The following is a 24,717-nucleotide window of genomic DNA, read 5'->3' as shown; positions in this document are numbered from 1 at the left end:
ACTGGGCCAAATTAATCCATTAATTATAATGGAGTTACAACAGGGATAAAGTTGGCCCTCTGCGTGGCTGATGGCAGACCAATTCAAATGACCATCCCAGGAAACTTGGGGCCTAATTCATGGAAAAAGTCCCCCGTTGTGGTAGTCAGATGATGTTTTTCAGGCAATTATTATGGGCCATAACAAAAATGGCCCAACTTGCTAAACATGTAAATGTTGTGTTGAAAGTACAAAGGGAGCACAAATCATGCTGGGAATTAGGAGCTGCTCTGTGGGCAAAGAAAGTAAGCGCACAGCACTTTTCGACGTTAGAAGAATCTCAGCATACACAGAAGTGTGTACGTCTGATCAACTGGCAGCCTTAGGCTCAGAGCTGCAGTAACAGACACACAGTTCTTTATCTTTCAGGAATTTCTCCCCATATGATCCAGAGTTGAATCGGGGTGGCTTGTGACCACTTCCTGAAACTAGACTTTTATCTCGGTGGCTGTATCTTGTACAGTAAAATTACCACTCAGGCTGGGATTTCTAACTTTGATCTCACTGAAACCAACATTGATTGCAATAGGAGCGGAGCCAGGCCCACACTCAGACTTCTGAAAATCCCACCATGGGCCTCTAGCCCTTATGTTCAAATAGATGTGTGAACTCAGTGTCACTTGTGCTGTACTATATGTCAGAGTCTGCAGACTGCCTGAAACAGTGCCTCTAACAGAGGGGTGAGTTGCTCTTATTCATATCAACAGATGTTGATGCTAAAGCCTAACGACAATGTAAATGTTACAAATATTAACTATTTCACTGCTGATCATTGCACACAAGGATAGAGAAGAAAGGGTTCATCTGATCAGAGCTGCACAATCTACTGTGAGCATCTTATTTTGGTTTCATGAGTGGGCGGATGTTGGGTTGTAACTGGATTTTGGGAGAGTGCCAGTATGGGTGTTACTGTTATCAGGGAATCGATGGGAACTGAGGGCACTCAGCCCTGTGCAGGAGGTATGCAGCACCTTGCAGTATTGGGCCCATTGTATTACAGGTACTTTTAAATAATGGCAAATCGTAAGCTGAAATATTCATAGTTATTTGATGAGTAATATTCATGAAAGTCAAGCAACCATTGGGTCTGAAAAACACCTTTTCAATATTCTGCAAAGAAAGGAGGTTCACACATCCATAGCCTTGTTCTGCTGACCCAGTGTAGTAAAGAAGATATAACTGGTTCAGTGTTAGACATCAAGGGGAATCAAAGTTGCTTAGCACATTGCAGAGCAAGGCTCAGTGGGCGTTAGGGACTAATCCCCCCTAAATTCATATGTGCTCAGATTAAAGCCAGAAGGGACTGTTGCGATTATCCGACCTCCACAACGCAGGCCATTTCACCCCGTAATTCCTGCAGAGGAGGGAATTTCTCCTCCTTGCCACGTCAGTGAACACTGTCAAGCATGTAGAATAGCATGTAGAATATGATATTCATTTACCTTGAATTTTGTTTGATAATTTATAATCTCTGTGCTCATTTGAAATTTTATTGCAGACAGCTCTTCTTCGCTGGTCTCTTGGCAGCGTTGGGCCTGTTTCGCTGCCACCTCCAGCTGTGTTTGCAGGCTGGAAACAGCGGCAACGCATACTTGAGTCTCCTTTAGTTTCTCTGTCAGGTCTTGGTTCTCCTGCCTGAGCGTGGAGATGTCAAGTTGCAGCCTCTCCTGCTCCTTTGCTGCTTGCTCACCCAATTCCCCGAGCTTCTTAGTGACCCGGGCCAGCTTCTCTTCTGCATCCCCCTTCTCAGAGGTCAAGGTACAGATCTGAATACCAAGTTCAGCCATGTCAGTGTTGGTTCTGTGGAGCAGGTCATTGGTTTCTACATTTTCCATTTTAACAGTCTCCAAATACTGCTTAACCTTGGACAGCTCTTCCCTGAGACTCAGCACATTCTTCTCCAGCTCAGCCTTTTGATGGGCTTCCCTTTCCCGCTCTTTTTTCAGAGTTTCCTCTCTTTCTTTACACTGTACCAGCTCTTGCACGTGGTTGCTGTTGAGTGACTCACTCTGCTCTTTCAGCTGCTGGGCCAGTGTCTTTTGTTCCCCCAAAACTGCCTCCGTGACATCCAGCTTGCCTTGCATCCTCTCTCTCTCATCAGCTGTCTGCTGAAGCTTGGCTCGAAGGTCAATCACTTCTGCCTGCAACCTGGACACTTCACTCTGGTTGATGTGCAGCTGCTTTTCAGACACGGCTAGCCTGGAAGCCAACTCTTGTGCCTCTTTCTCCTGACATGCTGCCTGCTCCAGCTGGGCCTTCTCCACTGAATCCTTCTCTCCAGTAAGGGATTCAATCAATTTTATTTGATGAAGGCATGTTTTTTCCATACTTAGCTTTTCCACTTCAAGAGACTCTGCTTTTTTTCGGTACATCTCAATTTCTGCCTGTAGCTGCTTGCATTGGCTCTCTATGCCTTGCAGTGTCACATCTTTCTCTGTAACCTGTGACCTAAGAGACTCTTCACACTCCTTCAAGGAAAACAGAATCTTTTCCATCCGTAAACCATGCTGTTTGGCACTCTTGTGCTCCGTTTGCAATTCAGCTAAAGACTCCTTGATGGTATCTTCTCTTTGCCTCAGTTCTCGGTATTCAGAATGCAGAGACTGTAGCCTCTCTTCCAGGATCTGATTTTGCCTTGTGACATTTTGCAAGTCTTCATGCAACTGTTTGTTCTGCTCCCGGAGCTTTTTCTCTTTTTCATCCACCGACACCATGGCATCGTCAATCTGACTCTGGAGCTGTTTCTCCGATGCCCTCAGCCTGGCCAACTCAGCTTCCAAAGAGGCTTTAGATGCCTCCAGGTTTTTCTGCTTCTCTTTCATCTTCTCCTTGGTTTGGTGCAGATTTGCATTCTCAGATTTCAGTTTCTTGCTTTCTTCACCAATTTCATTCAGTGCCAAGCTTTGCTGTCCTGCGAGCTCCTCCATGTCCTTTACCTTCTGGAGGAGGTGATCATTGCTTGAGAGGAGTTTTTGGTTTTGCTCCTCTAGGCTGTGCACGTTCTGACTCAGCTTTGATAAATGATCCTTCCGCAGCTCAAGTTGCTCTGCCAAGGTTCTGGCTTCCTGCTTCAGCACAGCTTCCCTGCAGCTGCACTCTTCCTGAAGGTTCTCTTTTGCTCTTCTGGTCTCTTCAAGATTTTTTTCCAGCAACCCCACACGAGCCAGTGAGCCCTTCAGCTGGATCTGGAGTTCAGCCACCTCCTTTCCTTTCACAGTCAGCGCCTCCTGAACTGTATCCATTTCCTTTGCCATCATTTCCAGGCTCATGAGCAGTTTTTCACTCTCTTTTTTGGAGTCCGTGGTGAGGCAACTAAATCTGGATTCCAGTTCTTTCTGTGCCCCCTCTTTCAGCTGCAGTTCCTCTCTCGCTGTCTTTACCTGAGACAGAAGTTTGTTATTTAGTTTCTGGATGTCAGCCTTTTCCTTTTCTGCCTGGTGAAGTTTCTCCAGCAATTCCTGGATCTTTAGGGTAGTCTCATACTGGGTGGAGGTTTGTTGTCCTTTTTCATCCAAGACGGCATCGACTTTTGCAATGAGCTCTAGATTCTTCTGCTCTGTTGAACTTAGCTTGGTCTGGAGCTCACTGATGCAGAGATCCTTCATGCTGACCGAAGCCCTGGTGGTTTCCAGCTCCTGATTCAAGAGCTGCAGTTCTGAGGCATAGTCCTTCTTACTCGACTCCATTTGCTCAAGCCTTGTGTGGTATTCCTTTTGCTGCTCGGCTGCATTCACTTCTAATGCCTGCACACATTTTTGTAGGTCATGAACAGTGCTCTGAGTGGAGCGGGAAACCTCACACTGTTTCTGTAACTCCGCTATCGTCTTTGTCAGTCTGGAGTTCTCCTCTCTGAAGTTGCTGCTCTTTTCCTTTTCCACTTGCACTTGTTCTTTCTGAAGGCTGATGGCTGCCTGCAGCCGCTGGTTCTCCTTCTCTAGGTGATTAATCCGGTCCTGCAGCTCCCTCTGCCTCAGCTCTCCCTGGTCAAGTTCCACACGCATCTCTTCAAAGCCCTCCACGTGTTCAGCGTTTAGTGAGTTATTTGCATCAGGGCTACCTGGAAACTCTTGTGTCTAAGAGGGCGGGAAGGGAAGAACAGAAAAGTTAAAATGGAAACTGTATTTTTATACATGAAAGATTATGAATATTCCAGGACTCAGTGATAGCTTAACTGTTTTTGTTGATTAATACCTGGTGGTGGTGGTAACAATAAAATGAATATTTAAGGGATGCTGTCAAGATACAAATCAATATTAAAAAAATCCTAATCCATGCTACTGTTAGTCCCCTTGATTATTAATTACTTTTATTCATTTATAAGCATTTCTGTAGGGCTCAGCACTCCAGCGTCTGACATCTCAGAACAAAATAAAGTTCTATTCATTATTTATTTACTCTTTGTATATTATGCATCTTAGCCAGTGATGTTACACCAGTTTGTATTGTGGCCCTGATTCAGCAATGCATTTAAGCACACGCTTACATCCCATTGACTTTAATATATAGTTAAAGTGCTTTGCTGTGTTGGGGGTCTTGGATAATTTCACTTTCTGGTTCTCAGATGCTAGCACAGTGCTGTTGTGGTTGGAATCACAAAACTGCGAAAGGAAAGCAGGCTATTTTCATTGATACTAATGAAAACCTTTCTATTCATGAGATTTTGTAAGCTTTGGGGGTTTGTTTGTTTTTTGGTTTTTTTTTTTAAAGACGACTTAAATGTTAGGTTTAATCAACTTGTAAAAAGAGTCCTCTCAGGTTTTTCTCCCAGGTGATGGGAGACCCTGGGCACACCCAGTGGCTTAAACACAGGCCCCAGTTTCCTAGTCCTTGCAAAGAGGGGACCCCACCCTTTGCTGGCCTTCTTAAATCTCTTCTGATGGAGGACATAAAAGGAAAATTAAATGTCTCAGCACCCCAAGAATAACTTCTTCCTTGATCCAACTGAAAGGGAAAAAGGCAAACAGTACCTTCTTGCTTCAGTGCTATCTGTGTAGCAGTTTTCGTGGAGACCTGCTGCCTGGGCTATTGAATCAGGGTCACTCTGTCAGGCCTATACTGGGAGTTCGGTGCACTCCCCACAGGGTCGGGGGTGGAGATCTCCTGGATGGAAGCTCCCTTGCGGTGTCAGGAGTCGCTTCAGCAATTTCCTGCTCAGGGTGATCTCTCCTGCCAGCTGCCTACAGTTTCCTCCTTTTTAAAGGCTTCCTTCCTACCACCCCTGACTGAGAGGGACAGATGGGTGGTACACAGGGCTTCTCTGGCACCTTCTTCATCACTGTACGGTCTATCCATCCCCTCACACAGCTATGGGACAATTCTCCTTTATATTTATTGTAGGTTTTTTGTAGTTTCCCACTAAAGTCACAAGGTGTTATACAGCTCCCAGGCCTAAAGATCTTTGATGTTAAGGAAATGTGGCCTACATTGCATGCACTTCTTTGTCATTCAATTACCTGCAAATAGTTGCTCACTAAACTACTTATGCTTGAACTGCGACTTGGAGGCTTCCACAAATATGCCGAAGAGCCATGTGAGGACAATGTCCTCCTGTAGACCGCAAGAAAAAACAAAAAAGAAATCTTTTAATAATGGCTAAACGCACGGGCACACATAATTGTCTGCTCTGACTTTATGGATTCTTTTAGTTATAACCAATGGATATGGCAATGTCCTACTGGCTAGCGTGCATGGGGCCTGATCCAACATTCATTGAAATCAATGGGAAGACTCCTACAGACCTCAGTGGAGCTGGATCAACCCCTACAGGCAGGATTACCCTCTTTCAAGCAGAAGCAGGCCTGCTGAAACAGGTGTGTGTCATGAGTTCTCTTACTGCTCAAATGAAAGAGATTCATGGTTAGTTCAGCTGGTAGAGGACACAGCTTTTGGAAAAGAGGGACCCAAGTTAATGTCTCATCGTCACTGTGAAGATGTAAACAGACCCCGGGGGGTCTGAGCTGATGCCCGCTGAAGTCAGTGGAAGGACTTTCAGACTTGAATAAGCACCAGATCGGCCGCTGGCATTCAGCCCAGTAATGACCATGAAGTCCAGGTTGGCTGCAGAGATGTTACAAGGTGAAGGCTTATGCCTCCTTTTTACGTTAAATAGAAAAGTTGCAGAAGTTTTTGCAAGTCACAGAATGTGTGTTATGGCTCTAACTGTATCGAAAACAGTAAAGTTTTACTACATTACCTGGCAAATGTTGGCCAAGCAGCATCTAAGTCATGCCCTCTTGATGCCAAGTCAAACTGAACCTCAGTTAACTCATAGAGTTGACCCACAATGTCAGAACTCATTTTAGACTTCAGAAATGGACTTCTTGCATAGTACCAGTCACTAAAAGAAGAATCAAATGGCACGGAGTAATAAATAAAAGAGAAGCGCCTGCAACATTCTCAAGAAAATGAAACATTATTTGTTACTTCCCATAAAAATTATGAGGATCCACTGCAAATGCAATAGACATCAATCAGATCCACTGCCCTCCCCCCCCCCCCCCCCACAACCTCTTTGTGGGGAGTGAGGGCAGCTCCTGATGGCAGTAGGAGCTAATGAAGCTTATGGATTCCTCCTATGGAGAAACCCTGCACAAAACATTTTTACTCTGGGCTCGGGCAGGCAACTGGAGAGGGTGAAGGATTTGCCGTATAATGGATACTCACATGGTACTCTGTAAGCTCACATTTATGTTTTGAATGTGAGTAAATTGAATGCTCATGACAACAAGTGACTGGTAGCAGCAGTCAGAATTAGATACATTGAAAAGGAAGATAAAAACTGAAAGCTTTTCTGTGAAAGCTCTACGAATATCCATCCTGACTTGCTAAACTCTTGCTATTCCAGTCTTTGGTTTTTCTTGACCGGAAAGACAACAACAGGTTACATTGTACCACACCGTGTGATACTTAGTGATGTACAGAGTTATCATTTGAGGCTCTGTGCACTACCTCCAAATTCATGTCCACATATGAATTTAGCCATATCTGAACCCAGATGTCCAGCACTTGTAAAGATTGGAAAATTTAAGGTGTGTAAGTACCATGCACAAAACACCATATAGTTTTTTAATGTTCCAGGCACAAAGTACTCTGCTTTATAATGAACTCGAGGTTCAAAAACCCCTTTTGTAGGGTCCTTTATAGATGCTAAACTCTGATGTTTATCATTACTTTGCTCTGACCAACAAGTATGGAAAAGCAGAAAACTTGGACAGAAAAACAAGTCCTAGTGCAAGTGGTTATGTTTTAAATTTCAATGACTTTCTATCTTTTATAAAGGTGCCATATTGACAGCCCTGAAGGCTACATTACTCTACCTTCCGAAATTATAAGAAGGGACAGCAGCAAAGCAAGCTTCCCCACACAACCCCGCTATTTTGCCTCAACCCTCGCTCCTCTAAAAGATGAAAGGATAGTTTAGTTTCAATGCCCATTTGCTCCTTGACCCCTCTACTGAGAATACTAACAAAGGTGCAGACTAGGACCAGTTGTAATAGCAGTTTGACCCTGGTCTAAGAGGAACTGGACTTGGACCAGTAACTCATTTCATATAGGCCACTGAACAACTGTCAATATTTACTGACCTAAGATAGGTGTGAAACAGTGACCTAGATTACACAGGCTTTATATCAGGGGTGGGCAAACTTTTTTGGCCCGAGGGCCACATTGGGGTTGCAAAACTGTATGGAGGGCTGGGTAGGGAAGGCTGTGCCTCCCCAAACAGCCTGGCCTCTGCCCCCTATCCAACCCTTCCCACTTCCCGCCCCCTGACTGCCCCACTCAGAACCCACAACCCATCCAACCCCCCGCTTCTTGTCCCCTGACTGTCCCTTCCTGGGACCCCCCACCCCTAACCGCCCCAGGGACCCCACCCCCATCTAACCCCCCTGCTCCCAGTCCCCTGACTGCTCTGACCCCTATCCACACTCCCGCCCCCTGACAGGCCCCCCAGGACTCCCACGCTTATCCAACCCCTCCCCCGTCCCCTGACCACTCCCCAGAACCTCCACCCCATCCAACCGCCCCCCGCTCCCTGTCCACTGACTACCCCCTGGAATCCCCCTGCCCCTTATCCAACCCCCCGGCCCCGGCTCCCTTACCATGCTGCTCAGAGCAGCATGTCTGGCAGCCGTGCTGCCTGGCCAGAGACAGATACCCTGCCACGCTGCTCGGCAGGAGCGCGCAACCCTGCCACCCAGAGCACTGCCCACACGGCAGCGTGACTATGGGGGAGGGGCCGGGGCTAGCCTCCCCAGCAGGGAGCTCAAGGGCCGGGCAGGATGGTCCCGCGGGCCGCTGTAGTTTGCCCACCTCTGCTTTATACCCTATTATCAATCCTCTGAGCCAACCACATGGAAGGTTTTCCATTTATTTCACACGGCACTGAATCAGTCCCATGTTTCACTGTTTGTTCATCTCCAGATATCTCCCATGCATCACAACAGTACTTTTGCATTTACCTTGTTACTTTGGTATTCATAAAACATTGTTGCAAGGTGTCTGCCAGCCTTTGGTGTACTAAGGAGTAACGTATAAATGCTCTTCCTTTACCAAGAGATGTTCTGAGCTGCGAAAAACAAGCCACAGGAAGATAACCTTTAAGCACCAATTATAAACATATATAAATGGCACATTGACAAGCCAGCTATTAACGTTTCTATGCACATATGCCAAGAACATGTATAGCAATTGGGCTCCAGGAAATGATATTAGGGGTGACCCTGAGGGACACCCTCCCCAAATATCTTAATAGCAGAGTTCACTCCTCTGACTTCTGCGGTTTCATTTCAAGAACACAATCCGACAAACGTGTTACCTGAAACAGCTGACTGATTTTTTTTTAAATCATAAACCGCAAGTAAACAAAATGATTTTAAAAAATCATTCCACCTGCAAATTTCTGTGGCTCCATAGAAAGTGAAACAGGAAATTTCTGACACAGTCAAACCATAACAACTACATGAAGCTGCGTTTATTATGAAATTAAAGAACATAAAACATATTTTTGAATGCTGAAACTTAAGGACATCTGTGACGCTCTGTATCTTGGGGGAGCACCCTACACCCCCATGTTCATCTTTATAAAATGACTGTGTGGTATCCAGTGCAAAGTTTGTCATGTTGGGTGTCTTCGGAAGGCTCATGATGCACTGAGCATGGTTGTTATAGTGATGTTATAGTAATTGTTACAGTAATGTTATAGTAATCATTGTTATAGTAATGTTATAGGTTATAATTTCATGTATATAGTTATGAGGCTGAAAATGTATTCTCATGGCTTAAAATAAGCCCAGGCAAAAACTCTCCAAAAACAGAGAGGCAGTTCATACCTCATCACGGCATGGATGGGACAAACCCAGCCCAGCCTCACAGGAACAAAGGACGCTGGCCTAGGCAGCAACAAAATAATCTGTTAGACTCTCGAGGGAGTCACCCCCCTTCCTTTGGCCAGTTTGGGACTGCAATGAGGTAATGCTCACCTGACTCTGAAGGGGGGGGGGGGCAAAGCCAAGAGGGAAGAAAGGACATGATAAAAGGGAGAGACATTAGCCATGCTCTTCCTCTCTCTTCCACCTACATCTACAGACACCACACCAAGCGAGTGAAGTGCTGATCAAAGGGGAGAGCCTGGCTGAAGAGCAACCAGCCAGCTTGTGGTGAGAAGCATCTAAGTTTGTAAGGGCATTGAAAGTGTTAAGATCAGTTAGAATGTGTTTTGCTTTTATTTCATTTGACCAAATCTGACTTGTTATGCTTTGACTTATAATCACTTAAATCTATCTTTATAGTTAATAAATCTGTTTATTCTACCTGAAGCAATGCGTTTGGTTTGAAGCGTGACAGAGACTCCCCTTGGGATAACAAGCCTGGTACATATCAATTTCTTTGTTAAATTGACGAACTCCTATAAGCTTGCAGTGTCCAGCGGGCATAACTGGACACTGCAAGACGGAGGTTCCTAGGGTTGTGTCTGGGACCAGAGATATTGGCTAGTGTCTTTCGGTTGCAAGTAGCTGGGAGCAGTTTATATGCCAGAGGCTGTGCGTGAACAGCCCAGGAGTGGGGGTTCTCACAGCAGAGCAGGGTAAAGCTGGTTCCCAGAGTCAAGGATTGGAGTGACCAAGCAGATCACTGGTCCAGATAACACCAGAGGAGAACATCACAACATCTTACATAGTTTTTAAAAAAGGACAGAAATCTTAAGGCAAACAAGGAAGATTTTGGTATCCAGTGGATAGAGAGGAGACAGAATTTATAACTAGTTATGTCTCTGCTGTCAAACCAAAATTCAAGTACAAGTACCATAGGGATGGAAAAAGCAATGCATCAAACGAGCTCATTGGAGGAAGCTCTTGCCTGGCTGTACAAGTGGAGGTGGAAGGTTTCTGGTGTCTCTGCCCCTCCAAACATGTGCAGCCAAACAAGATGCATAAGAATCTGGTGTTCATCTAGCTGTACAATATAAATGCACTGGAATTTTCATTTAAAGAACCATGGGAAGAAGATGGATTTGGAGCTGAAAGAGGAGATTGGAGAAAGAGGGGTTGGGGAAATGTTTCATACTCCAAAGCCAAGACAGAAAGCTGGGTGGGGAGAGGAGGTTCTCCTGAAACCAAATGGAAGACTGTAGGAAGAGGATGAGGAGAAAGAAGTGGGACGGGGAACATAGGGGCTGGCTGTGCTAGGGGCAGCCATGCTAGCCTCATGGCTGGTTCTCTGATCATCCTGAGAAGTTGCACGATGACAGCAGTCAAGGCTGCTGTCAGGAAGTTCTGACAGAATAGATGAAAACTTCTTTATCAACAAGTGCAGCCTGGGAATAAAATAGCCTAGGAGTCATCAAAACCAGGCATCAGGACAACAATCAGCAGAGCCAACAACAATGCTCCACTTACCCAGGGGGAAAGTCCTTATTCGGGGGGATTTAAATTTACTCTAATGACTCAGAAAGGATCAACATTAAATACTTCTTGCAGTGTTTACCTCACTGACTAATAGATGTAGAGATTAAGGTTTGCTACTCTGTTGATATTGGATTTAGGTTTTATTACTGTGTTACTTGCTAACATGTACTTTGCTTAGCCCAATAAGAACCATTTCACTTTGAGTCCTTTCATGTCAGCTCACCTCAAGCGATAACAATAATCTTAATCCTCAAGAATCACATGGCATTTTATATCTCCAACGCACTGTGCAAGCATTAAGTGAGTATAGACATAAAACCAAATTCTCTACTCAGTGACTCCCATTCAACCATATTGATCAACAGGAAAGTGACAAGAATGGCAAAACTTTACTACTTTTTCCTCTTGCATTCAATCAAATCCTGCCCTCAGGGAACCTGTGCACATGAGGGCAGGAACTGCCCCCTTGATTTATTTCTGTTGTATCCCCATTGTTAAATCGTAGGCATTGACCCTAAACAGAGACCTTGTCCATCATTCATCAAATGTTTTCTTTTTCTAGTGTAACTGAAAACACATAAGAACATAAGAACGGCCCTACTGGGTCAGACCAAAGGTCCATCTAGCCCAGTATCCTGTCTTCTGACAGTGGCCAGTGCCAGGTGCCCCAGAGGGAATGAACAGAACATGTAATCATCAAGTGATCCATCCCCTGTCACTCATTCCCAGCTTCTGGCAAACAAAGGCTAGGGACACCATTCCTGCCCAATGTAATTTAAAATAATTCAGGACTTGACTGAGGTCAATGGGACTACACCTGCAAGGAAGAGCACACCAACATGCATAAGGATTGTGCAATCTAGCCCTAAGAAATTTGATGAACAATAGGCATCACTTATCTTTTGGTTTTACATTCTGCAAAGACAGAAAAAAGTCCCATTCCTTCTCCTACTTTTCTTTTGAGTTCTGTAGCTCTCCCAATGGACATGCAGAAACATGAACTGTCTATTGTGATGATTAATCAGTCTGCTTTACTTACCTCTGAAATAGACTTAACAAAGCGGATCCCATCATTAGCTCCTTTGACTTTAGCCAGACAGTCGCAGAAGTAATCCCAGTAGTCTTTTCTGTTCCCCAGCAGTGTGGTCTTTTCTTTCTGGTCAAACTTCAAAAGGAATAAACATGTAGAAAAATTTAAGACACTGAAACACAGAGTTATTCTATGTTTCTCTCCCATTGATATTCACATTCACAGCTATTAATTTTAATTAGGGTGACCAGACAGCAAATATGAAAAATCAGGACAGAGTGTGGGGGGTAATAGGTACCCATATAAGAAAAAGCCCCGAATATCAGGACTGTCCCTATAAAATTGGGACATCTGGTCACCTTAATTTTAATTAATAGGAGATGCGTGTGCACATCAATGAAAGGAATAGACATCATTCTATATCAATACAATTTGATGGATTTAAATGCTGCTCTACAGTTCGAAAGACAAACTTAAATTAGGGCTGTCAAATCACTAAAAAAATTAATCACGAGATACAAAAATAACCGTGATTAATTGCAGTTATAATTGCACTGTTAAACAATAATAGAATACCATTTATTTAAATATTTTTGGATAGTCTCTACATTTTCAAATATACTGATTTCAATTACAACACAGAATACAAAGTCTACAGTTCTTTGGAATGGTGGTCAAAGCATGAAGGGGCATATGAATGTTTAGCACAGGGGTAGGCAACCTTTCAGAAGGGGTGTGCCGAGTCTTCATTTATTTACTTTAATTTAAGGTTTCGTGTGCCGGTAATACATTTTAACGTTTTTTAGAAGGTCTCTCTCTCTCTCTATAAGTCTATATATTATATAACTAAACTATTGATGTATGTAAAGTAAACAAGGTTTTCAAAATATTTAAAAAGCTTCATTTAAAATTAAATTAAAATGCTGATCTTACGCCACCAGCCTGCTCAGCTCGCTGCCAGCCTGGCGTTCTGTTCACCTAGACCAGCAGTGGGCTGAGTGGGGCCTGACCTCTGAAGCCCCCCACACCCCCAGAAGGGTGGGTGTGGAGGGCTTCAGAGGTCAGGGCAGAGGGCTGGGGGTGTGTGGAGGTGCAGGGCAGAAGGCTGGCGGTGTGGGGGGCTTCAGAGGTCAGGGCAGGGGGCTGGAGGGGTGGGGGGGGGCAGGGCAGAAGGCTGGGGGTGTGGGGAGCTTCAGAGGTCAGAGCAGAGGACTGGAGGGGTGTGGGGGGTGCAGGGCAGAAGGCTGAGGGTGCGGGGGGCTTCAGAGGTCAGGGCAGAGGGCTGGGGGTGTGGGGGGGTGCAGGGCAGAAGACTGGCGGTGGGGTGGGTAAGGGCAGAGGGCTGGGGGTGTGGGTGGAGGTGCAGGGCAGAAGGCTGGGTGTGGGGGAGGTTCAGGGCAGACGGCTGGGGTGCTCGACTCGTGGGGGTGCTCCCAGCCCCCTGCCCTCTGCCCTGAGCGGCTCATGGCAGGGGGCTGGAAGGGATATGTCCTGTTCCACCCCCTGCCCCAAGGCCCGTCCCTACCTCTTCTCTGCCTCCTTTACCCAGGGCCGGCTTTAGCAAGGGGCTGCCACACGCCGGCTGGAGCTCCGGCCGGGAGAGCAGGGCCGCGGGGCTTTTGCAGAGCAGCGAGCACTTGCCATTCCTCCCCCATCCCTTTGCAAGGGCCGGCACAGGGAAGGAGAGGAGGAGGGGCAGGAAAGCAGGCTGCACCACGGCTGGGGGAAGGACGGGGGGAGCTTGGCTGCTGCAGGACGGAGCTTCTGCCTCCTGCCCCAGCAGGGAAGAGCGGTGGGCGGGGGGGCTGAGTGCGGCTGGGGGTCGGAACCGCGGCAGGCAGCCGCGTGCCATTCAAAATCGGCTCGCGTGCCATGTTTGGCACGCGTGCCATAGGTTGCCGACCCCTGGTTTAGCATATCTGACACGTAAATACCTTGCAATGCCAGCTATAAAAATGCCATGCGAATGCCTGTTCTCACTTTCAGGTGACATTGTAAATAAGAAGTGGGCAGCATTCTCTCCTGTAAATGTAAACAAACTTGTTTGTCTTAGCAATTGGCTGAACAAGAAGTAGGACTGAGTGGACTTGTAGGCTCTAAAGGTTTTCATTGTTTTGTTTTTGAGTGCATTTATGTAACAAAAAAATCTACATTTGTCAGTTGCACTTTCATGATAAAGAGATTGCATACAGTACTTGTATGAAGTGAATTGAAAAATACTATTTCTTTTGTTTCTTTTTTACAGTGCAAATATTTGCAATAAAAATAATAATATAAAGTTAGCACTCTACACTTTGTATTCTGTGCCATAATTGAAATCAATATATTTGAAAATGTAGAAAAACATCCAAAAATATGTATAATACATTTCTATTGGTATTCTATTATTGATTAACAGTGCAATTAAAACTGCAATTAATTTTTTTAATCAAGTTAATTTGTTTTGAGTTAATCACTCGAGTTAACTGCGATTGACAGCCCTAATTTAAATAATCAGCTTAATTAAAGAATAGCCATTCAAATCTATTCAGAACTCGTAAATTGATCACTGGGATTTACAGCATTTCCAATACTAATACATTGCACAAATGTAGGTCAATACATTGAAGGTAAGGTACTGAAAAATAGGTACATAAATCCATACAGCTTACAATGAACTCAACATAGATCACAAAATGCTTTACAAAAAGTGGGTATCCCCATTTTACAGACCAACTGAGGAACGGACTGATTCAGTGACTTTCCCGAAGACAGAGTGAGCCATTTACAGAATCATGAAATGAATCCAGATCTCATGGAGTGGAGAACTGTGAGCCAATGACTCACAAAATGATGAAGCAGACTGGAGTGTAGTTGTAGCTGTGTCGATACCAGGATATTAGAGAGACAAGGTGGGTGAGGTAGTATCTTTTATTGGACCAACTTCTGTTGGTGAGAGAGACAAGCTTTCAAGCCACACAGAGCTCTTCAGCATGTCTCTCTCACCAACAGAAATTGGTCCAATAAGAGATATATTATCTCACCCATCTTGTCTCTCTAACTAGACTGAAGGTATTCACAGCAAAGTAACTTTCCCTTTTTACTTGGTTTTTGATCAAGGATAAAAAAACCCCAGACATTTCAATTAAAAAAGCTTACTCTTTGTATTATATTTTCGATGTTATAAAACTATTTTTCATAGCAAAGTCATGTTTTTGCTGGCAAAAACCTATACATTATACAGGTAATTATATTTATGAAATACTTTTTTTTCCCCTTAAAACAAGTCATCATTCTTATTACCAAAGAGTTTCTGTGATAATGTAAAATGGCATATTTCAAAGTCAAGTTATAAAAGCTCCCCATACAATGCAAAATTCCTTGTGTTCTCAAAAGCAACCTACTAGTTATGATACACTGCTTTTTCATATATGCATATTTACTTTCTATTGTAATAGGTGCAATAAGTATTGACACATGGGAGCCCAACAACTAAAAGGAAAGAGGTCTGTACTGTACTTAGTTCTAATACATTCTGATTTTTTTATTAATAGCTAGATTCAATACTGAACCTTAAATGTAAAAGAACAATATAGATAAAGGAAAGTCCAGTTCTCCCATATGATTAGGGCTCTATTAAATTCATGGCCATGAAAAACACGTCACAGACCGGGAAATCTGGTCTTTTGTGTACTTTTACCCTGTACTGTACAGATTTCACAGGGGACACCAACATTTCTCAAACTGGAGGTTCCGACCCAAAAGGGGACCACAGGCGGGGGGGGTCTGCAAGGTTATTATAGGGGGCTTGCAGTATTGCCACCATTACTTCTGCACTGCCTTTAGAGCTGGGTGGCCAGAGAGCAGTGGCTGCTAGCTGGGCACCCGGCTCTGAAGGCAGCACCTCGCCAGCAGCAGTGCAGAAGTAAGGGTGGCAATACCATACCATGCCACCCTTACTTCTGCTCCACTGCTACTGGCAGCGGCGCTGCCTTCAGAGCTGGGCTTCCGGCCAGCAGCTGACGCTCTGCAGCCAACCAGCTCTGAAGGCAGCGCCACCACCAGCAGCAGCACAGAGGTAAGGGTGGCAATACCATAACCCCCCCTACAATAATCTAGTGACCCCCCACAACCCATTTTGGGTCAGGACCCTTACAGTTACAACACTGGGAGATTTCAGATTTAAGTATCTGAAATAATTAAACATATGATTTTTAAAATCCTATGATGGTGAAATTAACCAAAATGGACCATGAATTTGGTAGGGTCCTACATGTGATTGTGTCACTTACCTGTAAAAGGTATTCAAGCTTGTAGGAAAACTTTTGCAAGCTGATGCTGTCATCGGTGATTGGTTCCCCTCCTTCTTGAAATTCTTTGCTTAACTCTGTCACAGCATCTTTAAAACAAGACACCAGAATAAGTGAATAAAGATAGATGATGTCTGGGGTTGAATTCACAAACATTTTGAAATAAATAAATGGGCTGTCTCTCTTTACACTGTGTGTGTGTATTCACTTTTTCAGCCAGAGTGTTTTAGGGGATGTCTACTCTACAAACTGAAGTCAACCTATGTTCGGTCATTTACAGCCTGCCGTGGCTGATGTCCTCAGCCCCACACACTACCCTCCTTCGATTGGTGGTGTGTGTCCTCACCAACTGAAGAGGGGCATTGTGGGGGGCTGAGAGCTCTCAGCTCTGCACAGCTCCCCGCTGGGAGCCCACCTGCTCCCCTGGGCTTCTCGCCTCCCCGCCAGGAGCAAGGGATCGCCACCTACATTTCTCACCTCCCTGCTCTCTGCCAGGAGCAGGGGGCAGCCACCTGGGCTTCTCGCCTCCCTGAGCAGGGATCTCCTTCCTTCAGCATATTTACCTCCTGGAAGTTTCAGAGTGCGCTGGCTACAATACACAAATGAAAATAAATAGACTAATCCTGTAATAATTAAGTATGGAACTCTGCTGTCTCAAAGGGCTATGCTTCCGAGTAGCACCATAGATGGCTGATTTTACAGGTTTCTGCATTCCCTCTCAGTGCCTAATTGGGCTTTCGGTCTCCAGCTCTAGTAATGAAGGAGGGCTGACCAAATACTCGATTTGTCAGTTTGGGGGCCAAACCAAACCAATAATAATTAAAAAAAAATCCATTTGTTTTGAACCAAAACTGATATTTTTGAGATTTTCTTCACCAAAAGTAAAATGAAGAAAAAAAAAGTTTTAGATAAAAATTCCCTGAAATGAAAAACTAGAATTAAACAACATTTTGGGTTTTTTTTGTTTGTTTTTGTTTCATTTCATTTTGGGGGTGTTTTCTGATCCAAAATTTAATTTATTCAGTTTTTTGTTTTGGGAGTTTTTATCCCTTGTTATTGTTTTTTAGATTTTTTAAAAAATAAAGATAGCTAAATTTCAAAATGTAATGTTTCAAAACGAAAAGTTAAAATGTTTCTTTTCAAAATGGATTTTCTTTTTGGGAAAAAAATGTTCCATTTTTTTTCTGCTGAAACTATTTGCCAAATTCATAGTTTGTGAATAGTTTCAGTGCCTGGAAAAAAATCATTTTTTGGTAAATTTACTATTCACTGAAAAGTTTTTTGCCCAGCTTTATTCATTACTGCGTGAAATCTAAGGAGGGAACAAAATCCCTTCTTACTGGAACTCAAGTGGGGTCTCCATACTGTGTCAGAGAAAGTCAGAGTCCCAGCCCATGGCTTTGCCTTTTCTTTCATATGAGGCATGAACCAAAAGCCTGGACCATTTGTGGTCATTAAAAATCCCTCACACTTTTCTCAAGTGGAAAGGTCTTAATCATAGAATCATAGAAACGTAGGGCTGGAAGGGACCCTGAGAAGTCATCAAGTCCAACCCTCTGCACTGAGGCAGGACCAAGTAAATCTAGACCATCCCCGACAGGTGTTTGTCCAATCTGTTCTTAAAAACCTCCAGTGATGGGGATTCCACAACCTCCCCGGGGAACCCTATTCCAGAGCTTAACTCCCTTTATAGTTAGAAAGTTTTTCCTAATATCTAACCTAAATCTCTCTTGCTACAGATTAAGCCCATTGCTTCTTGTCCCACTGTCACAGTATAACTGCCCCCCCCCCAATGGGGACCCCTGGGTAAGCAGTTTAGCATTGTATGTTGCTAGCGCTTGTATATGTCCTGAAGTGTATTGTGGGAAGGGTTGAAGGTGAAAGTGTGGAGGAAAAGGTTTCTTTACGGGTTACAAGAGGCCATAGAGGGAGGAAGGGAGAAGGAAATGGGTTAACTCGATGCTCCACCTAGGTCTGAAGATAAGACGCTAACTCCAGCCCAAGGCCACGGCACACAACCGACTCTCGGCTGCCTGCCAAGAAAGACGGGGGCCTGGATTCCAACCCCAAACAGCCGTAAAAAAAAAGAATTCAGCTAAACAGAACTGCAGGGGCTGTGAAAACTAGTAAGACAGTGAAGACCAGCGAGGGGGAAAACAACAGTTTCACGTCCCTAAAGCCAGTGTGTTTTGGAAAAGCTAAGAAAAGCACAAAAGGCTGGTTTGAACTGGTATAAAAAGCACGGGGGACAGAGGTCCCTAAACAAAATGCCCCCAAAACCCCCTAGGACATAAAACCCTCCTAAAAGCTAAAGCAAATCGGAGATCAACAGCGGACCCTGGACGGCCTGTGCACAGGACAAAACTCTTGTCCACCCTTCCCCCTCTTCTTCTTACGTTACACCCAGGCTTGGTTAGCCTTGGGTTGTGCGTGTGTAAGTATGAAAGTGGGTTAGGGCGCAGGTGCGAATGCTTTCTTTCTTCCTCTAAGTAACGTGGGAAGTACCCAGCACTCACCGCTGTTATTTTATTAATAAAGCTTTAAAACTTAGTCACTTGGTGTGCTCCTTCATCTCCTCCCCTAATAATCCTGAGGCCTCAGGCAGATTGGTAACATAAATCTGTCACACTACCTTCAGTGAACACAGAGAACAATTAATTGATCACCGTCCTTATTATAACAGCCTCTAACATATTTGAAGACGGGTATTAGGCTCCCCCAAGCTTCTTTTCTCAAGACTAAACATGCCCAGTTTTTTAACCTTTCCTCATATGGCAGGTTTTCTAAACGTTCTATCATTTTTGTTGCTCTCCTCTAGACTCTCTCCAATTTGTCCACCTTTTCTAAAATGTGGTGTCCAGAGTTGGACACTCCAGTACTCCAGCTGAGGTCTCATCAGTGCCAAGTAGAACAGGACAATTATTTCCTGTGTCTTACATACAACACGCCTGTTAATACACTCCAGAATGATATTAGGCATTTTTGCAGCTGTATCACATTGTTGACTCTTATTCAGTTTGTGATCCCGTATAACCTCCAGATCCTTTTCAGCAGAACTATCATCCAACCAGGTATTCCTCATTTTGTAGTTGTACATTTGATTTTTCCTTCTTAAGTGAAGTACTTTGTACTTATCTTCATTGAATTTCATCATGTTGAATTCAGACCAAAATTTATCAAGTTAGTTTTGAATACTAACCATGTCCTCCAAAGTGCTTGCAATCCCTCAAGATTTGGTGCTCATCTGCAGATTTTATAAGCATACCCTCCACTCCATTAACCAAGTCATTAATGAAAAGATTGACTACTACTGGACCCAGGACTGACCCCTGCAGGACCCCACTAGATACATCCTCCCAGTTTGACAGTGAACCATTGGTAACTACTCTTTCAGTACGGTCTTTCAACCAGTTGTGCACCCACCATACAGTAATTTCCTTTAGACCATATTTCCCTAGTTTGTTTATGAGAATGACATGTGGGACTGTGTCAAAAGCCTTACTAAAATCAAGATATATGACATCTACTGCTTCCTCCCTATCCACTAGGCCAGTAACCCTGTCAAAGAAGAAAATTAGGTTGATTTGGAATGTTGGCTATTCCTTATAACCCTATTATCCTCCAAGTGCTTACAAATTGATTGTTTAATAATTTGTTCCAGTATTTTTCCAGGTATTGAAGTTCCACTGACTGGTCTATAATTCCCCGGGTCCTCTGTTTCCCTGTTTAATGATAGATACTGTGGTTGCCATTCTCCAGTCTTCTGGGAACTTACTAGTCCTCCAGGATTTCTTGAAGATAATGGTTAACAGTTCCAATATTGCTTCAGCTAGTTCCTTAAGTACCCTAGGATGAATGTCATCAGGCCCTGCCAACTTGAATACATTTAACTTATTTAAACATTCTTGAATCTGTTCTTCCCCTATTTTGGCTTGCATTCCTTCCCCCTTGTTAATATTAATTGTATTTAGTATCACCATTAACCTTTCTAGTGAAGGCTGAAGGAAAATAGGCCTTAAACACTTCAGCTTTCTTGACGTCATCAGTTAGTGGCTCTCCTTCCACACTAAGTAGAGGATCTACACTTGCTTTTGTCTTTCTCTTGCTCCTAATGTATTTATAGAACCTCATCTTATTGCCTTTTCTGTCCCTTGTTAGGTGTAAATCATTTTGCGCCTTAGCTTTTCTGATTTTGTTCCTACACGAGTGCTGCTCTTTTGTACTCCTCCTTAGCAACTGGTTCATGTTTCCATTTTTTGTAGGATTCCGTTTTGATTTTCAGGTCATTAAAGACCTCCTGATGGAGCTATATTGGCCTCTTACCATTCTTCCTGTCTTTCCTTTGCATCAGGACAGTTTCCAGCTGTGCCTTGAATATTGTCTCCTTGAGAAATTACAAGCTCATTTGAACTTCTTTTTTCCTTAGATTTTCTTCCCATAGGACCCTACCTATTAGTTCCCTCTGTTTGTTAAAGTCTGCTTTTTTGAACTCCATTGTCTTTATTCTGCTGTTCTCATGCCTTCTTTTCCTAAGAATCATGAAATTGATCATTTCATGATCACTTTCACCCAAATTGCCTTCGACCTTCAGATTCGCTACCAACTTCCTCCCAGTAGGTCAGAATCAATTTAAAATGGCTGTTCCCCGGGTTACTTCCTCCACTTTCTGGAACAAAAAGTTGTCTCCAATACATTTCAAGAACTCTAATCACCAGATTGCGTAATACCATCTTCCCTACCTAAATCTCCTCCTGTAGTTTATTAAATCTGTGAAAAGACTGCCTTTCCCCCCTCACCAGTTTATATTTTTAATCTGAAAAAGAAAGGGGGAGGGGAAAAGGATTATTTGGAGAAGGAAGCAATGACAGGTTTAAGGAACGGCTCTAATATATCATGTTCTATTCCCCTTGAGTTGTCAAAAACAACAGTGGTTGAAGATGCTCATTTTAATTATATAAATAAATAAAACAAAGATTAAATTTCATCTCCGTTGCAGCTGTTGACCATTTGAACAGTCACATACAGAGAAAAAGCAATACAGTTCTTTGCCCTTATATCGCACTTTCTATTTTAGGAGCCAGTCTGCTAGATCAGGGGTTCGCAAACTGTGGGTCAGGACCCCAAAGTGGGTCGTGACCTCATTTTAATGGAATCGCCAAGGCTGGTATTAGATTTCCTGGGGCCAAAGCCCAATGGCGTCATATCTGGGTGGCGGGGCTCAGGTTACAGGCCCCCCTCCTAGGGCTGAAGCCCTTGGGCTTTGGCTGTGGCCCCCCATCCAGGGTGATGGAGCTCAGGCTTCGGCTTTGGCTCTCCCTGCCAAGGCAGCGGGGCTTGGATTTTGGCCTCCCCCGGCCCGAGGCAGTGGGGCTCAGGTGGGCTCAGGCTTTTGGTCCTCTCTTCTGGGGTTGTGTAGTAATTTTTGTTGTCAAAAGGGGGTCGCGGTGCAATGAAGTTTGAGAACCCCTGTGCTAGATGAACATTAATGAATTAAGGCTTGACAACTAAGGCGAGCAACTGTCCTCATATTTCAGATGAGGAAACCAAGGCACAGGAATACTGGCCACTGATTTAAGGTGCTTCAGTTTTTGAAAGCCAAACTTGGGCTTGTTGTGGGTCCTTGGTACTTATGAAAAATAGGCCTAGAGGTGGGCATCCAAAACCATTGATCAGTTTTGAACATTTTGGCCTACGTCCCTTCCTCAAGGCTACACAAGAAATCTGTGACAAAACAGGAAAAAGAACAACAGTCTCCTAACTAATCTGTGCCTTAACCGTAAGACCATCCTTCCTGGATCTTCTTCCTCATGCCCATATTTGATTACCAAGGAAAAATCCCCACTCATCCTCCTTCCCGTTCTTTCCCTCCCATGGAGGCCTGTCATCACTGTTTGCAGCACGGTATTGTGAACAAGGTATTTGTCTTAGTGAACAATGAATGACCCATTGTGGGCATTAAAAAAAAAGGGGGGGGGGAAAGAAATCAGAGCTGATCCTCCCCATTCTCAAACTGTGCTTATTTACAGCCGTTTAGTTCTGTTGACTTCAGTGGCGTTTCTCCTGACTTGTGAGTGAGAGAAGAATCCAACGCACTGTTTACAGAAAGAGTAGATCCTAACCAGAGAGAATTTTTTCTTCTTTGTAAAACAGACATAATTTAAGATCCTACAAAAAGGCTTAGTAAACTTTATGTAACATTTGAAATCAGAGTCACATCTATACAGAACAGTACAATTTCCTGTTACAGTGTCATACACAAATATCAGACAAACACTCCCCCCCTTCAATTAAAACATGAGGAATGCAGCCCAGCCTACAGAATTAATCTGCCAACAGGCACCATACCTTGCAAATCTCTGATAATCCTCTGTAGCTGGCTTTCTCCACTAGTTGCTGCCATCATGAAAACCAAAGGAGGTGCAAGCCCACGCTGTTAAACTTTTCACCCAGCTAGAAAAAAAGGGCAGAGTTCACATCCTTGACGACCATTCAATTAGTGGAGATTAGTTTCCTTTGTGGCATCTGCAATTCTGAAAGAAGAAAATCTATTTATATATAATATGGTACAAACAGCACATGCAGACATGCACACACATACACACACTTACCTGCGGTGCTTTGGATTTTTAAAGCCCATTTAATAATGTTTCCATAGTGAGGTTTTTTTCTAGTAACCCTGTACTACTATTTTCTTTTTAATTTAACCTTCCCTGTCCCCCCTTTTCAAATGTAGCTCAGTGGTTTGCGCATTGGCCTGCTAAACCCAGGGTTGTGAGTTCAATCCTTGAGGGGGCCACTTAGGGATCTGGGGCAAAATCAGTACTTGATCCTGCTAGCGAAGGCAGGGGGCTGGACTCGATGACCTTTCGAGGTCCCTTCTAGTTCTAGGAGATAGGATATCTCCATTATTTAAAAAAAAAAAAAAATTGTGATAAATTTTCATTCCCCCATTGGAGCTGACACAAGCTAGTTTCACTGTCTAGTTCAAGATAGGATTCTATATAGCTAATCCTCTGATCCTGAGTGAAGGTCTGATAACATGAGAACGTCCCTACAGGAGCTCTATGCCGTACCTTTTCTATATGGAACACAGAACACTGTTACAAGCACATTTCCTTCACTCCAGAAAGCAGCAGCCTTACTAGCCAGAGTACCAAGAATGAACCTTAGTGTCCTAGAATGAGTATGGTCTGATTGTCTCCTCTGGGATCGGTGGATATTCCCATTCTGATATGGTCAATTCACTGTTTTACTTGAGTCCCAAACCTCCAGATTATTTTCAAAATTGCCTGGTCTCCTCCCTCTTCTTACTACTCACAGTTTCCGGTGCCACATTATTTTAAGGTATGTTACAGCATCCCTGGCTAGGACACTATAGTTGGGGCCTTTTGAGGGTTCCTATTCAGTTTTCTGCTCCAGTCACAATGGCAAGTTAATTTATAATAAATAATAATAATTGACAACCTTGAGTAGCACTTCTCATCCACAGATTTCAAAATATTTTACAAAGATGGATAAACATTAAGAGCCAAATTTTCAAGTGCTTGGTGCTCCCAATTGGGGGCAAATTTTCAAAAGAGCTCAGCCCCCACTGAGGCACCTAATAAGGGGCAGATTTTCAAAAGCTCTGGGCACCCAGCAGCTCCCATTGTGACACTTTTGGACAGATTTTGAAAAGAGCTCAACACCTAAAATGTTGAGTCTGTTGAAAATCTGGCCCCACTTGTATATGTTTTAATGCATATATAACTGTTGGTTTATTTTATGTAACTGCGATGATCACCGTCTTTTTAAGCAGTGGTATGAGAAGATTAAATAGCTGCATACATCTCTTCCATTCTTTATATAACTATATAGACATACTCCAGTGGGTTTTTGGGGGAGACCAGATAAGTCATAGAGGTGACACTTTAAATCTTAAGTGCCCACGTGCTGCTTGGCTGTGTACCTGTCACAACCAAGTCCTTGGCCTTTTTGACACAAGGTAAAGATATTTAAAATAAACCTCAGCAAAGAGACTGACAGACAAATAAATAAAAGGCTAAAATTGTTCTCTCAAGTGCACTACTCCTAATACCCAAATTTAGTCAATGTACTGTTTTCCACTGCCATGCTTTGATTCCTATTGGTCGTGTTATTAGGCTGGGCTAGATCTCCCTGTCCTACGGAGCACACTTGTTTCTGTGAAGTCCCCAGCATGCACATCTTGCTATATAAAAATTCAATAATAATAATATTCAGAGTACACATATACCTTTGCAATTTAAAAGCAGCCCTTGTTCTCAAGGCAACACACTGGATGCAATACCAACAATCAAAAAACGGAGCCAGCTCTTCAGCGGGTGTGAATTGGAACAGTTGCACTGATGGAGCTATACCAACTGACACCTGTTGAGATTCTGGAACACCAGGTCTAATTCTGATGTCACACTGGTGATAACCAGGAGTAACTCCA

The 24,717-nt window shown here is 43.7% G+C and overlaps 1 protein-coding gene across 2 annotated transcripts in view; it reads right to left on the bottom strand.

Annotated features, from left to right (window-relative positions):
* The window catches only part of LOC112117866 (FYVE and coiled-coil domain-containing protein 1), an 80,239-nt gene that overhangs the window by 45,710 nt on the left and 9,812 nt on the right, over positions 1-24,717 (bottom strand). For both annotated transcript variants that reach the window (XM_026646043.1, XM_026646044.1), the window contains exons 2-8: positions 22,608-22,792; positions 16,245-16,351; positions 11,983-12,108; positions 8,499-8,605; positions 6,233-6,376; positions 5,493-5,586; positions 1,482-4,112 (exon numbers count right to left, since the gene is read on the bottom strand). In XM_026646043.1, the coding sequence (XP_026501828.1) occupies positions 1,482-4,112; positions 5,493-5,586; positions 6,233-6,376; positions 8,499-8,605; positions 11,983-12,108; positions 16,245-16,351; positions 22,608-22,665 (3,267 nt within the window). In that variant the 5' untranslated portion in view covers positions 22,666-22,792. The remainder of the gene's footprint in view (positions 1-1,481; positions 4,113-5,492; positions 5,587-6,232; positions 6,377-8,498; positions 8,606-11,982; positions 12,109-16,244; positions 16,352-22,607; positions 22,793-24,717) is intronic.

Source organism: Terrapene carolina, unplaced genomic scaffold (genome assembly GCF_002925995.2).
Source record: "Terrapene carolina triunguis isolate 2854851 unplaced genomic scaffold, T_m_triunguis-2.0 Scaffold34021, whole genome shotgun sequence".
NCBI classification, from domain to species: Eukaryota; Metazoa; Chordata; order Testudines; family Emydidae; genus Terrapene; species Terrapene triunguis.
This window is presented reverse-complemented; position numbering and strand designations above follow the sequence as displayed.